Source organism: Diabrotica virgifera, chromosome 1 (genome assembly GCF_917563875.1).
Source record: "Diabrotica virgifera virgifera chromosome 1, PGI_DIABVI_V3a".
NCBI classification, from domain to species: Eukaryota; Metazoa; Arthropoda; class Insecta; order Coleoptera; family Chrysomelidae; genus Diabrotica; species Diabrotica virgifera.
In genome coordinates this window covers 227,138,045-227,153,396 of record NC_065443.1, presented here as the reverse complement: position 1 = coordinate 227,153,396, position 15,352 = coordinate 227,138,045, and the positions used below count along the sequence as shown (strand labels likewise).

General features: G+C 32.8%; 2 protein-coding genes across 3 annotated transcripts in view; one reads left to right on the top strand and one right to left on the bottom strand.

The window, feature by feature from the left end:
* LOC114329577 (prothoracicotropic hormone) overlaps positions 1-4,822 on the top strand; it is a 44,461-nt gene extending 39,639 nt beyond the window's left edge. Inside the window, exons 3-4 of the mRNA XM_050641927.1 lie at positions 3,480-3,583; positions 4,520-4,822. Coding sequence (XP_050497884.1) covers positions 3,480-3,583; positions 4,520-4,751 — 336 coding nt within the window. The 3' untranslated portion in view covers positions 4,752-4,822. The remainder of the gene's footprint in view (positions 1-3,479; positions 3,584-4,519) is intronic.
* LOC114329583 (anosmin-1) overlaps positions 1-15,352 on the bottom strand; it is a 242,873-nt gene that overhangs the window by 93,618 nt on the left and 133,903 nt on the right. For both annotated transcript variants that reach the window (XM_050641925.1, XM_050641926.1), the window contains exons 3-4: positions 11,550-11,870; positions 9,096-9,295 (exon numbers count right to left, since the gene is read on the bottom strand). In XM_050641925.1, the coding sequence (XP_050497882.1) occupies positions 9,096-9,295; positions 11,550-11,870 (521 nt within the window). The remainder of the gene's footprint in view (positions 1-9,095; positions 9,296-11,549; positions 11,871-15,352) is intronic.

Sequence of the window (15,352 nt, the reverse complement as noted above, 5' to 3'; positions counted from 1 at the left end):
CATTATTCAAAATATCAAATATTAGCAATACATAACGCATTCTTTTTTAATGTTAGGTCATCTGGTTTGTTCATAAATTTTGTATGTAGTTAATTTTTTTTTATTAATCGATTTTACTAAACCATCAGTCATCCAGATATTCCTCTTAATCTTACATCCTCTTTTCTTTATTTCTTTTGTATTTTTATTAATTATTGAAATGAGTGTGTCTAAAAATTAATAACTGCCTTACAAAATCTTAGGATTTTCTCTTTTGCTTCCGAGTATTAGCTCTTTCTTTGGTACCCGAAAAAGAGTTTTGTCTTGATTTTGGCTTCTTTCCTTCTTCGTGTTCATCTTCGTTTTTGTTCTTTTCCACTCCTCTTAGTAATTCTTTATGTTCTGTAATATTTTTCTTTTCCGATATCTTATTTTTTGAATTACCTTTATCAGTAGTTGATTCGTTTTTTAGTTTTTCAGTCAGTGTAGTTATCATGTTAAGTTTTGTTGTTGGGTAGCCTCTTTTTCCTGTGATGAATTTTTGGGCGTAGTTAAGGCAAATTGTGAGAGGCTGTCTTCGAAAAATGTTATAGAACTTAGTGTTGTTGGTGTTTCTGGTACACTGTGTTTAGGTTTTTCTGATTGAAGATCATCTTTATTTTCATCCTTTTCTATATTTCTCCAGTCTTTGGCCGAATATTTTTCATTATTTATGAGTAAATGTCTGCCACTAATTTTAGCATAAATTTTCTTTTCTCTTGCTAGTTTAAGATGTGTATTAAGAAGTTTCTGATCTTGTCTATCCTCGTAGCATAGGTTGTGATTTATATAAATATTGGTATATTGCGTAATTTACTACAGTTTTTTAGTATTATATTTTTCATGAGATAGGTATATATATACATCTTAATAAATAAGTCATAAATTTTAAGATTTTATAAATATTCATAACTTATGTAAAAATTAACTTAGAACCTTCTTATTATACGGAATGCTGAGACTTCTGGTACTTAAATGATACCCTAAATTTCAAAGCAATTGGTCAAAATGGTTTGAAAGTTATTTAATTTGTTTATCCCAAATTAATTTTTTTTGCAACACTATAAGTCAGAAAATTATGAAGTTACAGTAATACTTTGGATAGCTTATGAAAGAAGAAGATTCACACTATTATTTTAATTAAAAAAAAATGACAAAAAGTAATTTTAAACAGTGTAAAATTATTTTGAAAAAACATGTCGATTTTTTGCTTACTTATAAACAATTAAAATAACTTTTTAACCGTTATCCGTAGAAAAATTATTTTTTCATATTTAGAAAGACTGAATTTTTATACACATTTAGCAAGAAAAACAATTGTCCTAGGATAATTAGGGACAAAGTTAGCCCCCCCTTTTTTTAATTTACATGTTCTTGCAAAATAATTTTGCAATATTTAGAATTATTTTTTGTCATTTGTTTAAATTAAATTAATAGTGTAAATCTTCTTCTTTCATAAACTATCCAAAGTATTACTGTAACTTCATAATTTTCTGACTTATAGTGTTGCAAAAAAAAATTTGGGATAAACAAATTAAATAACTTTTAAACTATTTGACCAATTGCTTTGAAATTTAGGATATGATGTAAGTACCAGAAGTCTCAGTATTTCGTGAAATAAGAAGGTTCTAAGTTAATTTTTACATAAGTTATGAATATTTATAAAAACTGAAAATTTATGATTTATTTTGCAATTTTCTAAACAACCAATAAGGATAGACATATTATTCAGCGAACGCCATATTGAACTTTTTTATACGATTTATGAGTTTCTTACTCTCAAATCTGTTTAAAATGCTTAACTTTTTGGTAATAGACGAAAAAAGCGAAAATTTAGCGTTTTTTGATCTTCATTTGTTTATAACTATGTATATCATCAAAATCGGCTGCAAGAAACATATAGGTTATTATTATAGATGTCCATACTACTCAAAAAATTTGGGTTCGGCCTGGAGGGGGTTGTGTCACCAACAGGATATTTTTTTCCTTATTTCTGTGAACTATTGGGAAATAAGCCACAGTTTAAGTTTGACATTAAATTTATTTGACGTTTTGATTTAAAATTTGGAATTAAAAAAAAAAAAAAAAATTTGACGACTATTTCCGAAATGAAAGCCGAAACGTTAGATAAACTAACAAACTTAAATTGTAGCTTATTTTCCAAATAAAATAGTAAATCACTAGAAAGAACTCGACTGCATACTGAATTTTGCGACAAAACAAAAGCAGGTATTGTATGACCCATAATTTTTCTCATACTGATTATTTAAAACTTAAAAATTTCGCAGGAACTAAAGCAGGCAGATCGGCTGGCCCCAACTTTGTTTAACCTGGTACTGGAGTATGCGGTTAGGCAAATGCAAACTGGACGAGGAAACCTACTGACCCACCGAACGGTTCCACTTTCGACTGGCCGCTTATACCGATGATATCAATATTATGAGTAGAACATCAACAGGAGCACAGGAAACATACTCAGAGTTAAAAATGCAAACAAAAAGGCTAGGTCTGGAAATTAACACAGAAAAACAAAAATATGGCAATAACTGGAATAAACTGGCGCCTGATCGGCCTATGGAGGAGCGGTACGGCAAGGGATAAGGGCTTGTGGCTTGGTGATACTCATCCATAGATCCCTACCGAAGGGCGTTGACGGCTAAGAACGGTATATATATATATATATATATATATATATATATATATATATATATATATAAAACAAAAATAATGATACAGACGAGAAGAAATATAGTCCAACAAAACATTATACATGAAGATGACATTAAAACGGTTGGAAAGTTTACATACCTGGGAGTAGAAATATATGCCGACGGATCAGAAGATGGAGAAATACGGAAGAGAATAATGCAGGCAAACAGAGCTTATTTTGCCCTCTCCCATATATTTCGGTCTAAAAATGTCCACCGAAATACAAAGATGAGAATCTATAAAACCTTTATTCGACTAATAGCATGCTATGGCAGTGAAGCATGGGTTCTGAAAGAAACATCCAAAAACAAACTCGATACATTCGAAAGAAAAGTACTGAGGAGAATACTCGAACCTGTGAGGGAAAACGGAATCTTCAGAAGTCGATACAACAACGAGCTTTATCAATTTTATAAGGAAGCACCGCTGTCAGACTTTATTAGAATACAAAGATTGCAATGGGCCGGACATGTGATAAGAATACAAGAGGATAGGCTACCAAAAAGAGCACTGAATGCTAGAATGCAGGGACAGAGACCGGTTGGAAAGGCCGAGAAAGCGCTGAGGAGACGCAGTAAACAGAGCTGTATGGAGAAGAGCAGCCACAGACAAACAAGGGCGGAGGCAAAAAGTAAAGAAGACCAAGGCTCAATTTGGGCTCGTTGAAGTATAAGATTATTTAAAACTAGTACTAGTACTAGTAGTTTAGTGGTAGTAGTTTAATAGTAGTAATCTCTATTTACTTATTTTAGACTAGATCTCAAGGCAGTCCAATGTACAGAACAAACAATCGTGCTCACTGTTCATGTGAAATGAACTTCCAACAGGTTGATCTAGGACGAGAATATTACCCAAGGTAAAGTATAAACAGGGACATTGGGAAATAATCCACTTTTAACAATTATTTGCGATATAGTGTCAATTTTGTTGTATGTTTTATGATTTATTGTTAATGTAGTATTTATACAGTGATGAGCGCGCTAATAACCGGCAGAATAACGCAAAAGATGGAAAACATAATACATTTCTTAGTAAAGAGAGATGAAACTAATAGAGATGGAAATTATCGATATAAACGTATAAATTAACATTACATTACATAGTTTCCCACCTTTAGACGTACCGAAGGAATATGACAACCGTCACTGTGAGAGGAGAATTTTATAAAATACTCCCAAAGGAGGGAAACTATGTAATGTAATGTTATTTTATACGTTTATACCTATAATTTTCACCTCTACTAATTTCATCTCTCTTTACTTCGCAATGTATGTTTTCCATCTTTTGCGTCATTCTGCCGGTTATTAGCTCGCTCATCACTGTATAATAATATTCCCAAGAGCTTTTTACCAATATGACAATAAAAGAAGTGAAGACTGCCATGATGATTGCCAACATTCGTCACGGATAGGCACATCAAGAAGAAGACGCTTGGTAAACAAAATAACAGAATGGAGTGCTGAAGGAAGAAAATATAAAGGAAGACCTGAAGATCATTTAGGGATGAAGTAGACGATGGAATGGAAAGATTGAAGGACAGAAACAGAGCAATATTAATTAAATAAAATGTTAAGGAATAAAGCATTTTTCTCTTTGAAAGTTTTGAAAGAACAGAAACAACATTAACAAATTGATTCAATTCTTCGAAAGAGCAATTCTTGTGGAGAGAGTGGTGCTCATTTTGAACTAGCTCATAGTTAGCAGAGGGTGAGCAACGTTGGATTTCATAAAAATTCTTATCAACTCATATATTATGTCTTTATTTTACATATTTATTTACTATTTCTTGTAGATACGTCCAAACCGGTATCTGTCACTCTAGCTCGTGCGACAAATTTTACCAATGTATAGAAAAAGTGTACAAAATAAAAGTTTTGCGAAAAAGGGAGATCAAAGACGGTGAGGAAACATTATCTTCAGGGTTACCGAAGCCTCTAAGGGATTTTTGGGTGTCCGAAACAGTACCTGTCGGTGTATCATGTGAATGTGTCCTGGATATACAATCGTTTCCAGATGGTGTATAAAAATTGTTCTTACAGATATTGTACTTATTTATGTAATAATTATATCACAAAATAAAATAATTTTCGCTTAATGAATTTATTTTATGTAATTTATATCTATATCCCAATTAAGTTGCTAACATCTCAACTCAAGATTAATGATAATATGAGGAGCTTCTCACAAAATTTTCTCACAAAATAAATGTATAGAATATTGTGGGTCTACCCCAAATTCCCGACAGCCAAAATCCCGACGGCCAAAATACCGACACGCCAGAATCCCGACAGGCCAAAATCCCGACACGCCAGCATCCCGACAGGTTTGATAAGTTTCTTTTAACATAATATGTTTACATTTATTTCTGGTTTTTTGTTTATGGCCATCTGTTTTTTATATTTTGTTACTAAACAAAAAAGTATTTACCATTTAATATGAACTAATTTTCTAAATAAAATTTCTAACATGGGTATATAAATTAAATTATTTTTTTCCAATATTAGTGTAGGAAACAGAGGTTGAACCTTGCAAAATGGACACAAGTCCGGTTTTATTTTTTTTCTGTTATATCAAGGGGTGCTTATTATAAGACTAACTAAAAATTTCGCCCCGGAACCACCCTTTTCACCCCTTTAAAGGGGGTAATTTGTGGTTTTTGCGGAAGGTAGCCCTTCCTGTACCTTTTACAAAAAAATTTTTTTATAGAAATATGAAGAGGACTATATTTTCTACGATTTATTTCCCGACAGCATATATCTATCATCCACCGTTTAGCGGGGGGGGGGGGGCGTCCCAAAGTTAACAAGTTTTTAAAAGAGATGTTTTAAAAAAAATATATTTTTCCCTAACTGTAACGGAAATTAAGAAGAAATCCTGCGGCAATTATTCACAAATAATTGGCTGATTTTTTGGTATAGGTTTCACTTAAAAGTAATTGCCCTAATTTTAATTACAGGGTGTTACATTTTAAAAAAACCCTTTTTATACCATCTGAACCGTTTATGCTAGAGTAAAAAGACTTTCAGCGATTACCCATGTGCTGGTGCTATAAAGTGATTTTCTTGGAATCCTTCACACACAATGCCCTTTATTAATATGCTTCATATGTCATTTTGTGCACGTTATTATTACCCATGCATGGACACCAAAAACGATTTCCTAGTGCAACCCCTGTAGCAAAAAAAAATAAATAAAATGGGGGGTTGAAATTTTTTTTTGTTTTTTGCTTTTTGATCCATATGGGCATATACTTCATTAATAGTGCTTTTCAAAAATATATATGGTTATTGCAACATCCCTGCGGAAACCACCCCTATCCTTGAAAATATACTGCAGAAACTACCACTATCCCTTGGCGAGGATGTTTTTACGATTTTCTCATTACCTGGTTACCTCAAAACTTATACCAGGTTAAAGACCACTATTTAATTAAATTAGGTCATATTCATTTTTTTCGTATAAGCAACCGTTACGGCCCAGTGGCGCCGTAAACCTCATATATGCTTTGGCGGGCTCCAGTTTTTGTTTTTTTTTCGTCATCTGTTAGTTTTATTGATAAAGCACTTATTTAATATAAAACAACACAGTGTAACCTACAAATTATGACCTATGCACATTTTACAATCTTTGCGCCCCAAAGCCACAGTGGTGGCCCAAAATCAATTTTTGCATATTTTCGCCACCTACACGCATTTTATTGCATTAATGCTACCTTAATAGCACAATATTTACCCGTAAGTGGTCGCTAAGCAGTGGCGGATCCAGGGAGGGGCGATGGGGTGATCACCTCCCCCCCCCTCTCAAACCAAGTGATATTATATTCAAAGATTATGAAAATATTCATTTATTTTTATAGAAATACTTATACATATTATATTATTATTTTTATAAGAATGGCGTACTTTTTATGCTTTAGCGACAGTGGAGGATCCAGCATCGTTAAGAGGGGGGTGCAATTGGCTAAATTTCTATAAAAATAAAAGAATATTTTCCCCCGCTAAACGGTGGAGGATAGACAGATGCTGTCGGGAAATAAATCGTAGAAAATATAGTCCTCTTCATATTTCTATGAAAGAATTTTTTTGTAAAAGGTACAGGAAGGGCTACGTTCCGCAAAAACCACAAATTACCCCCTTTAAAGGGGTGAAAAGGGGGTTCCGGGGCGAAATTTTTTCAGAAAATGTTAGTCTTAAAATAAGCACCCCTTGATATACCAGAAAAAAAATAAAACCGGACTTGTGTCCGGACTTGCAAGGTTCAACCTTTGTTTCCTACACTATATATACTTAGTCCAATAATATATGTATAATCAAATTCTGAATTCAAGTTTACTTTCATATAATAGATATTAATTATCATGTCACTTAAAACCTTCCATTTCAGTAAGTATAGCTTTTATATTATAAAATGAAGTGTTTAATGATTTTTTCTTTTAAAATACATAATAATTAGTACACGTATGTACTTATTAGTAAGTAATTAATTTTTCAATTTCAACACTATATCCTCTATAATATGATTTGGTATTGCATTTGAAAAGAAAACAATACATATTCAAAATGTAGTGGTCGGGATTTTTGCTTATGCGAGGATTGTTGCATGTCGGGATTTTGGCCTGTCGGGATTCTGGCGTGTCGGGATTCTGGCGTGTCGGTATTTTGGCCGTCGGGATTTTGGCTGTCGGGATTTTGGGCGCCACCGAATATTGTAGTGTTAGTATGTATATTGAGTGTATGCATGCCTGCTAGGTATGTAGGTATGCATACACTAAACGCAGGTATGCTTACTAAGAAAATAAATATACAAACAAGCATACCTTTGGGAAATGTACCGATGGAAAGGATTGACAAATAAGAGCCGAAAATCAAAATAATTATCTGCAACAAAGACCTTAGGTTAGCACTAAGACTAAGAGCTTTGAGATGCTACGTGTTCTCCATACTGCAATATGGACCTGAAAGCTGGATATTGAAGCAAGAACACATAAATAAGCTACAGTCATTTAAAATGTGGTGTTACAGAGGGATGCTTAGAATAGAATGGTCACAGAAGAAAACACAGAAGTATTGCGAGAAATGGGAAAGAATACGAAATAATAACCGCAATAAAAATTAGATAGCTATTTTTATTAAATATCAGGGATACGTAATGAGGGGACAGTGATATGAAATGCTAAGACTGATAATGCAGGGAAGAATAAGAGAAGGAAGGAGTGTAGGAAGAAGGAGAGAGACGTGATTGAAAAATTTAAGGAACAGGTTTAAATGCAGTTATATAGAACTCACTCATCAGTGCAGCGGTAGATATATTAAAGATAGTAATGATGATATCCAACCTTCGTCTTGGGAGATGGCACTTAAAGGAGAAGATACCTGCTAGCTTTGTCCAACGGCTCATTTATAGATATCAGGTGCTTAAGGTAGATAAAGAAATATTAAAGTCTCAGTGCTTATTTTTACGTATCTTTGAAATTATTATTAAAAATTAATACTGCCGGACTCATTTCGTTTGGCGGTAACTTTTAGCAGACGCTTTAAAGTTTCCACAAAAAAAAATTTAACTTTACTTATAATACCACTCTTGATTTTTATTTATAATACTCAGGGAACTGATCCAATAATTTTTGAAAGCAGTCAGACCATTATAAAGGGCCAACAATTTAGGAAACTGATTATTGGACGGTAGTTTTTTAAATTTGTGGGGTCGCTCTTCTTATGCATGATTGAATCGTTATAGCATTGTTTCATGAAGTGAGTCTTCCAGTTTCTTCCAGGTGCTGTATTGTGTATTACCAAATTCACAATAAACGAATTATTCAAAGAAAGCAAAAGTGGAGCCTTTTGAACTCCTAATTTCCAAAACTTCTCAAGGCTGATAGCAAATTGAAATAGATAAGTCATTAAAACAAAGACTAGATCGCAAAGAACATGTGGTTTGTTTGAAAAACTAGATTCTAACATTTGATAAAATTATGACATGCGTTGAAGAGGAATAGTACTACTCAAAATTTAAGTCAATTTAGTTTTATGTATGCAAAAATAATAGTAGGTCGATCTTGATGAACAAAAAGGAACTTATTTTTGAGAACCTCTGAGCTGGCTAGTTATAGGCTAAACTTTGACCCTTTAAGTTGATCGTAGCTTACCTATACACAAACAAGCATTTGGTTGATTGTATATTATACACTGACAGGTGACATAAATATCAAAGACAAAGATGGAAAATTAAAGAACCTACACATTTTATAAACGACTAAAAAAGAGCAGGTTTACATGTTGTTCCCTTTAAAAATTAACAGAACCGTTACTCTTTCTACTGTTGAAAATATGAACAATGGTTAAAACCTTTGTATTTATTGTGAGTCTTACCTTGGGTAGTACTTGTTGTTGTACAAGTACAGAATCCAACGCCTTGGCTCCTTGCAGCCTTCTGCTCCAGAACACTTTGTACCTTTCTATTGGTAAGTCAGAAATGGGAGGAGTCCATTCCAACAATACGTTCAAGCTGCCGTTTGTCTTAACCAGAGGACCGACAGTCACGTTTTGGGGAGCTTGTGGAGGCTTAGGATCTAAAACCAAAAAATTATAAATATCTATGTATGTAGTACAAAATAAGTAGAAAGTAAAGTAAAGAAATGAAGCGACCCAACACAAATATACTGCAAATCCAAGATCGTTGGAAGCTACTGGACGATATTAGGAATAACCTTTTATTCCAATACATCAAAGTCTACCCTGCGAAACACCACCTTTTGCACTATTTACGTAAAGAAAGGACGTTAAAATGAATGTAGAGGATTGCATTTCTTTTCAATTTAAGTGTTACTATTCGTTTACATGTGTTTGATGTTTTACATCTCACGAGAAGACCTCTATTCGATGGCAAATTAACGTCTTTTCTCTACGTAAAGAATACAAAAGATGGTGTTTTGTAGAGTAAACTGTAGATGTATTGTCGGAATAAAAGGGTACTCCTAACATCGTCCAACAGCAATCAGCTATCTATAAGAGCCATATAGATAAAGAGCATTTCCTTTTAATTCTAGCTACTATAGGTCTTGGTATATGGTGGACCTGGAATTGAAAAGTCTACTTTCATTTCAATGTGATTTCTCTACGCAAAGAGTACAAAAGATGGGGTTTTACAGAGTAAACTGTAGATGTATTGTCAGAATAAGAGATTATTTCTAACATCGTTTAATAGCTTCCAGCAAGCTTGGATTTGCAGTCCACCTAATCTACCATCGAAGAACAGTGTTCTGATTTGTTGTTGCTTCATATAGAGGTCGCTACTAGCGTACTCAGGCATGTTGTTTTAGTCTAAGATCCGAATAAGACCTACACCCATCTGCTTTCCGGATGAAACATTTTTTTATTAAACTGCATACATAGACCAATACGACTTGCTTGGGTTGCCTATAAAAATCGTGTCATAGCTATCCTTAAGGGGAGGCCGTAGGGATTGAAATCAAGTACATTTTTTTGAAAGTATGGTAGAATTATTTTCTTTTTAAATTAAACAAGCATATTCAGTCGAATTCATAGAATATTCAAGAAAAAATTCAAGAAAAACTATTGAAAAATAAGCCAACGGTGACCAATTTTTAAAGACACGCAAAAAAACAATGAATTTTGCGGTGGACATCAGAACTCATCATTGGATCATTGTAAACAAAAAAATCAGAAAGATTTTATTAGCTTATGAGATTCTCGAGGTAAGGATGTCGAGTTTTTTAGTTTTATTGACTTTTGACATCACTCAGAAGTTAAAACAACGAATTTTTTTGCAAGAAAGTGTGAAAATCAACGTATTTATTATTTATTATTGTTAAACAAAAAAATAAGCATAAAACAAATAGGCTATTGTTTATGTATTTTAGAAAGGAACTACTTTTAACGGGGTTTTATTGTTTCATATAGTTAATGCACCTCTAAATATGAAAAACCCGCGGAGTGCTACCATTTAAAGTGGTGCGTTTTTGAGAAAGGGGTGAATTAGTCCCTAGCCACAGGGTGAATTAGGGTGAGTTCTATGCACTTTTGGTACAAACACGTCTACAGGAAAATTGTTCACGGTCAAATTTATTATCGAAACATCACATTTTTAAGTCAAAAATATTTTTTTTTACAAAAATAGATTCAAAAGAAAAGCAAGAAAAAAATACGAAGGATAGCAATTTTGTTTTTTGCCACATAACTTTTTTCTACGGGGATATAGGTATAAGCATTGCTTCACAGAAAAAAACTTCCACCCTTCCTCTTTAAAATGACGTTTCGTAGAAGTCTTTATGAGTTACAGTTTCCAAAATATGATTTTGACCCATTTTCCTTGTTACTTCTCAAACATTGTTCTGTAACTTTTTTTACGCAGCTTTAGGTATCTGCAATGTTACAATTAGTAGGAAGAAAAGTCAATTATGGTCTATTGCAGAAGGCTGTATCACTATTTTTAAGCAAGATATATAGTCGTATATATCCTGGCTGGCTAATCTTAGGAAGTGAATTGGTCTAACTAAACGTCAACTAATCTATTTCGAGCTGCTGTGAATAGAATAAGATGAGTCAATGTGGTCGCCAACATCTCTAGAAGATAAGCACCTTTAGAAGAAGAAGAAATGAAATTAGGGAAAATGACCACGCATAGGAACACATGCAAAGACAATGATGTAGCTGTAAATAGCAGGGATCTAGAAGAGAGTAAATATAATGTAAAGAAGTTTATGGTTATTCAAATAACCCAATTGCGATACCGTGAAATGTCGAAAGATTTTTTTATCTATTTCTAAATATTCAAAATAACATTTACTATAATATACAAGTTACTTGCTGAGACCCTGAAGGGCAACGAACTCTCGGAGAATCCCCTCGTCCCATTTTCGTTGATAGCCGCTATTCGGAACTGGTACCACCTTCCAGGTTTCACGAAATGCTTCAGTAGTCTGTTAGATCTGAACGACTTGGAACAAGGATTCCAGTTAGTGAGCAGGTTGGAGTTATAGTACTTCCCAGCATGATGTCGTTCTTCTATAAGATAAAGCTGTCTTCCCGGTTCGGGTGCAAGATCAACAGGAGTCCATTCGATGTGAACGGTTCGTTTTCGGCGACCTTCGATGACTTTGGGCTCTTTAGGAGTCTCTGGAAGACCTGTTGAAGAATAAAAGGTTGTTTTAGATTTTTTAATTTGATAATGGTGATAGTGGTTATGGAAAACAAGTACGTGATGGTATTTTAATATCCAATTATAAACAAAACGAACGACTATATTATATTTTAAATCTTGATATTTATTTTCACTTTATAATCGATGTTTTTAACTTAGTATTCCAAAGGATCAATTATATCTAATGTAACAATTTTATATTACATGAATGTTTTCCTCTATAAAAACTAAAGTTTGGTTTGTGCAGTTCATTTAGTTTCAATTTTGTTACTTTTTAAAAATCGACTATATTTTTGTTTATACAAAAAGTCCTTATTCTCCTTTGTTTCTTATTGATAATATTTATCGCCAACCGTCACTAAAGTCATTCATTATTGTACCTTAGCAACCAAGAGAACAGACAGAATTCCGAAAAAGTTAAAGAAATAATGACCAAGTACAAAGCATAAACACTTTAACAAAGAAGAAGTGGAATACAATAAACCTCTAGTGCTAATATTCAATGATAGACTACAGATAGATTCAATACTACAGACCCTTAAAGAATGCAGGCTAGATACAAGATATACAAAATTATTATAGGTACATTATACATATATTATCAACAACTATACAGGGTGTTAGTAAATAAGTATGAAAAATTTTAAGGGCTAATTCTACATGAAAAATTAATACCAGTTTGCTCTATAAACATATGTCCGCAAATGCTTAGTTTTGGAGATACGGGGTGTTCAAATTTTTATTTCAAACTGCCAATTTATTTATTGCTCTAAGACCAGTTGAGCTATGGAAATGAAATTTGGTGAGTTTTAGGAGGTAGTTATTACCAATTTTTTGACATACAATCTAGAATTTTGTATTCATCATTGGCGCGCCTACGGGCAATGGTCTGAATTTTTTTAAAGAAAAAAATAGTACGCCACTGAGATATTTCTAATTAAAAATTATTTTTAAATTCCACGTCTAATTTATGATAAAAGAGAGCTTTATTGCCATTTTTGGCGTGATGCACCGTTTTTATGCAGAAAAATAAAACATCTTGGCGCGTATTTGTCATTTCTTAATACATCATCAAGAACTATCCAATATAATAATACTAAACTAGAACAATAACAGAAAATATTACTAATAAGATTTCAACTAGGTGCAAAGCTGCAAGAAATGTTTAAAATGATCTCCTTTACAGATAACAGAAGAATTTTATATTCATCATTGGCGCGCGTACGGGTAATGGTCTGAATTTTTTAAAGAAAAAAATAGTACGCCACTGAGATATGTCAAACTAAAAATCATTTTTGAATTCCTCGTTCAATTTAAGACAAAAAATCTTTCTTTCCTTTTTTTCATACGAGGCGCCGTTTTTATACAAAAAAATAAAACATCTTAACGCTTACCAAGTATTTGAGGTAGTTTCCATATGCATAGAAACTTAGTTCAAATACTTTGTAAACGTTAAGATGTTTAATTTTTTTGCATAAAAACGGCGCCGCATATGAAAAAAAGGCAAGAAAGATTTTTTGTCGTCAATTGAACGAGGAATTTAAAAATGATTTTTAGTTTGACATATCTCAGTGGCGTACTATTTTTTCTTCAAAAAATTCAGACCATTACCCGTACGCGCGCCAATGATAAATATAAAATTCTTCTGTTACCTGTAAAGGAGATCATTTTAAACGTTTCTTGCAGCTTTGCACCTAGTTGAAATGGTATTAGTAATATTTTCTGTTATTGTTCTAGTTTAGTATTATTATATTGGATAACTCTTGATGATGTATTAAGAAATGAAAAATATGCGCCAAGATGTTTTATTTTTCTGCATAAAAACGGTGCATCATGTGAAAAAAAGGCAAGAAAAGTTTTTTATCATAAATTAGACGTGAAATTTAAAAATAATTTCTAGTTCGAAATATCTCAGTGGCGTACTATTTTTTTCTTTAAAATAATTCAGACCATTGCCGGTAGGCGCGCCAATGATGAATACAAAATCTTAATTGTATGTCATAAAATTTGTAATAACTACCTCCTAAAACTCACCAAATTTCATTTTCATAGCTCAACTGGTCTTAGAGCAATAAATAAATTGGCAGTTTGAAATAAAAATTTCAACACCCCGTATCTCCGAAACTAAGCATTTGCGGACATATGTTTATAGAGCAAACTGGCATTAATTTTTCATGTGGAATTAGCCCTTAAAATTTTTCATACTTATTTACTAACACCCGTATATAATTACGTAACAACTACCATCAAAATATATACTAATTGTAATCGTATAAAACTATAACGGAGAGTTAGATAAGGAGACCCAATCTCATCTAAACTTTGCAATACGGTTCTAGAAAATGGTTTTAACATTTTGGATTCGCAAAAAAGGGAATCTCGTTGGTTCTTTGAGCACTGTAAGCAGGCAAAACACAAAGACATCTGGAGACCAACGAAATGAAGATCTCAAGAAGTATTGCTGGAATCATTCTTCTTTATTTATGTATTATTAACAGAGTCTAGAAGTTTGACTGGCCAGGACAGGGTAAGAAGTGAGGAAATCAGACGCATAATATATGTGGGGTAGATAATATAAATACCTGAGCAAAGAAGAGAAAACAAGAGTGGAATCAACACATAAGCAGGATGTCTGAATCAGGGATAGTAAGAATAACCAGGAAGCAAGTCACCATTAGGCAAAATAAAAGGCCATCGTCAGGCAAAAGGCACCGTTGAAGAAAAACAGGCAGTACTGCCTATATAAAAGAAAAAGAAAAAAAAAGAACAAAAAAGGGAACAATAATAGATAAAGAATATCTAAACAACTTACGTTTTGCCAACGATATATGCGTAAGAGCCGAAATATGACCCGTATGCACGCCAATGGTAAATATAAAATTCTTAGTTGTACGTCAAAAAATGCGCAATAACTACCTCTTAAAACCTACTAAATTTCATTTGCATATCTCAACCGGCTTTAGAGCAATAAATAAATCGTCAGTTTGTAAGAAAAAATTCAACATCCCGTATCTCGGAAACGAAGCATTTGCGTACACATGTTTATAAAGTAAACGGTCATTATTTTTTCATGCAGAATATTACCCCTTAAAGTTTGTCGCACTTATTTAGAAACACCCTGTATTGATGAAGAACGTTGCTAGTTGTTAAAGAATTTAACTTTTTTATTATCCAACATAATCAAATAAATCAAAAAGCGAAATGTTAAGAAAATCTAAGGCTACAGTTGAGTTTTAATTTCAATATTTTATATATGCTAGAATATTCCACAGGGTGTTCCAACTTTGAGGAAAAAACACACTATCATTGTTACACCCAGTATACAATGATACTTATCTGTTTAGCAATATTATTATTACATTGACATTCTTAAAGAATAAAGCTATAACATATTAAAAAAATTACTAAAATCGGACAACAGGTTTAGGAAATATGAGACATTAAAAATGTCCCATTTTTAAGGTGG